The sequence below is a fragment of the Phoenix dactylifera genome, chromosome 1 (genome assembly GCF_009389715.1).
Source record: "Phoenix dactylifera cultivar Barhee BC4 chromosome 1, palm_55x_up_171113_PBpolish2nd_filt_p, whole genome shotgun sequence".
In the NCBI taxonomy this organism is placed as follows: Eukaryota; Viridiplantae; Streptophyta; class Magnoliopsida; order Arecales; family Arecaceae; genus Phoenix; species Phoenix dactylifera.
The window spans coordinates 16,099,376-16,101,942 of record NC_052392.1 but is presented as its reverse complement, the minus strand read 5'-3'; the positions used below and the strand labels follow the sequence as shown (position 1 = coordinate 16,101,942).

At 42.0% G+C, this 2,567-nt stretch overlaps 1 protein-coding gene across 1 annotated transcript; it reads left to right on the top strand.

Annotated features, from left to right (window-relative positions):
• The first annotated feature begins 1,540 nt into the window (after positions 1 to 1,540).
• Positions 1,541 to 2,567, top strand: LOC120104259. Its single transcript, XM_039115147.1, has 2 exons — positions 1,541 to 1,850; positions 1,940 to 2,567. The coding sequence occupies exons 1-2, from the start codon at positions 1,545 to 1,547 to the stop codon at positions 2,492 to 2,494; spliced, it is 861 nt and encodes a 286-aa protein (XP_038971075.1). The 5' UTR covers positions 1,541 to 1,544; the 3' UTR covers positions 2,495 to 2,567.

Here is a 2,567-nt window from a genome sequence, read left to right as displayed (position 1 = left end):
CAACTCGTTCTTTGGACTGAAGCAAATGGTTGACTTGAGTAGGTTCACATTTTGACTTGATGCCTCGCAGTAATCCTCCAAAGCGCATCTGACCAAAAGAGACAGTCATTTGCATAAAGTAGGTGGGAGATCGGTCGAACCCTCAGGGCTAGCATGTAGGCGTCTATAGCCCGTTCTCGACACGCCGTTCTCAGGGCTTGCAAGGCTCGAAATAACACATCAGCACAAATAATGAATAAATAAGGAGACACTCACTTCTTTCAAATATGGAGGGGGGGGGGGGGGGGGGGGGGTGGAACCCTTGCCTTTACGAAAGCGCCAATAGGAGCTCGTTCTTCGGTGGGGCCCATGAGTGCATGCTGAACCAGTTGTCAGACTCCCTTTATCGATCTACAGTCTTTGGTGGTCGCATGAACCTAGTCTTAGTTTTGCCACACCATGCACTTTGGTTGCCCTGAAAGCCTTTATAGGTGTTCCATGCTTTTCACTTTTTACGCATGTGAGAGGAAGCAGTCTGGTCCAGTGCACCAACAAAGCTTGGTAAGGTTCACATGAAAGCTGACATCTCCTTCAATTTGGCTGACTCCCACAAAGTCTTTGTAAGACTTAGAAGCGCATAATGTTGTGCCATGAATGCTATTGCTATTATTTTTCTGTCTCATTTGTAATTTAGTTTTTCCTAGTTTTTTATATATGTTTCTTGATCTATATGTAGGGTCAACCGGCAATTTTATTAACTTGGTATCACTTTTTTCCACTTAGGCAGACATCAATGTTCGACTTCAATCAGAATTCTGGGCTTTCTTGAGGGGTCACTCTTCCGATCGATCAGTGTGGTACATATCTTTTATCTTGGCAGATATTTGTTCCTCCAAGTCGGTAGGTGGTTCAGGCCTTCGATCCATTTTATACGCACAACAGGCCTTCGATTCTTTCAGGCTAAGCATATTTTTCGTGAAGCTAATGGGGCTGCGGATTAGATGGCCACCTATATAACCAGCCATACTGATAGTACCTTATAGCCTTTAGTGCTCCGAGATATTATGTTTTCTGATTTTATTGGGTGTATCCGTACTCGTCAAGTATGAATCGCCCGGCTTAGGTAAAAAGAAAAAAAAAAAGAAGGCCTTGTTAGCTAAATTGGACGCTAATTTGGTTCTAAATCCCACCACTCTATGGGCTCAACTGGTCTCTACTCAATAACGGTTTTGTCTCTTACAGGAAGCCTCGCAATTGTTCTTCTATCTAGCAAAAAATCTGCACCCAACGTAAAAAGATTCAGCATCAGTTTGTCTGGTTAGTAAGGCATGGAGAATCTATTAATGTTTGGTCGGATCCTTGGATAACAAATATCCCGTTGAGTCAAGTGGCCTGCTTACATAGATACTACTTACATGTGATCTTACTCACCTCACTGTTGCTGACTTTATTCAATCAAATAATAGTTGGGATCGGGACTATTAAGTTCTGGTATTTAATGCTGAAATGATGACCTTAATCTTATCTTTGCCCCTTGCGCTTGGTCAATGGTCTGATCAGCTTGGATGGGCTTGTTCTCGAACTCAGTCCATTTCACTCAAGCATGTATCCCATATCATTCACATGGTAAAGAGACTTCTAAACCTTTTTCTATGTTTTCATGGCTTTTGTTGGAAACTTCAATGGCAAAGGCTTCCTTGAAAAGCACTCATGCTTATAAGTCGAGGAATACTCTCAAGAGAGCCCAGATTGTGATCTTAATTTGTGCCGGCTGCGCTGAAGATTGCCAACACTCTCTTGTACCATGCGCTTTAGCTGGACCCTTTAAGGCCAAGCTTGCACTCACTGCCTTCAAACCAATTTCCTTGCCGGTATTGCTAGATTTTCTAGCTAAAGCTTTGGTAGAGAGTTTGGTGAGACTCTGCTTATTCTGCTTTTGTCTTTTCTCTCTGTGTTCCAGCTGAATCTCGAAGGACAGGTTGTGGTGCTCTCTAATGGTTTTTTCGGCTGCCAGACTTATGGTTTCCAAGTTTCTGGAATGGCCTTGTTTTTAGTCTGCTGTCAATTAAGCTTCTTATCTATTATCTGGATTTCCATGTTATATTGCAGATTCTTGGGCTTCCTTTCTTTTTCTGCGGGGATTGAGGGCCTGGTTTCCCATTCTCCTACAGTTTATGATTTTATCATTCATCAGGGTTTTCATGTTTCTATATTATGTGGCTGTCTCTGTAGCTGTATGAAGGCACCTCCGTTCAGGAAATCTATTGTGGGCATTTCAATTACTCAAATTCTGGGGTTTCATAGCTACATACTCACAAGTGAGGGTTCTTGGTTTCTTCTACTTTATGCTTGGTTCCAATGGTCTTTTAAGGTGTCGTGGATGCAATTCTTGGCCACCTTTCGGCCTAATGCCTGCCTGTTCTATCTGCAGCTAATTACAGCTTTGTTTTCTTGTTTTCATGTACTATTGCTTAACCTCTCAGGTTTCTTTTTTGGATGTTTTTTTTTCCCTTAATTTTTTATGTACCGCTGATACCTTGTAGTAGTCAGTTTAATTATGGTAATGTAATAACGTAGCTGTTTTATCA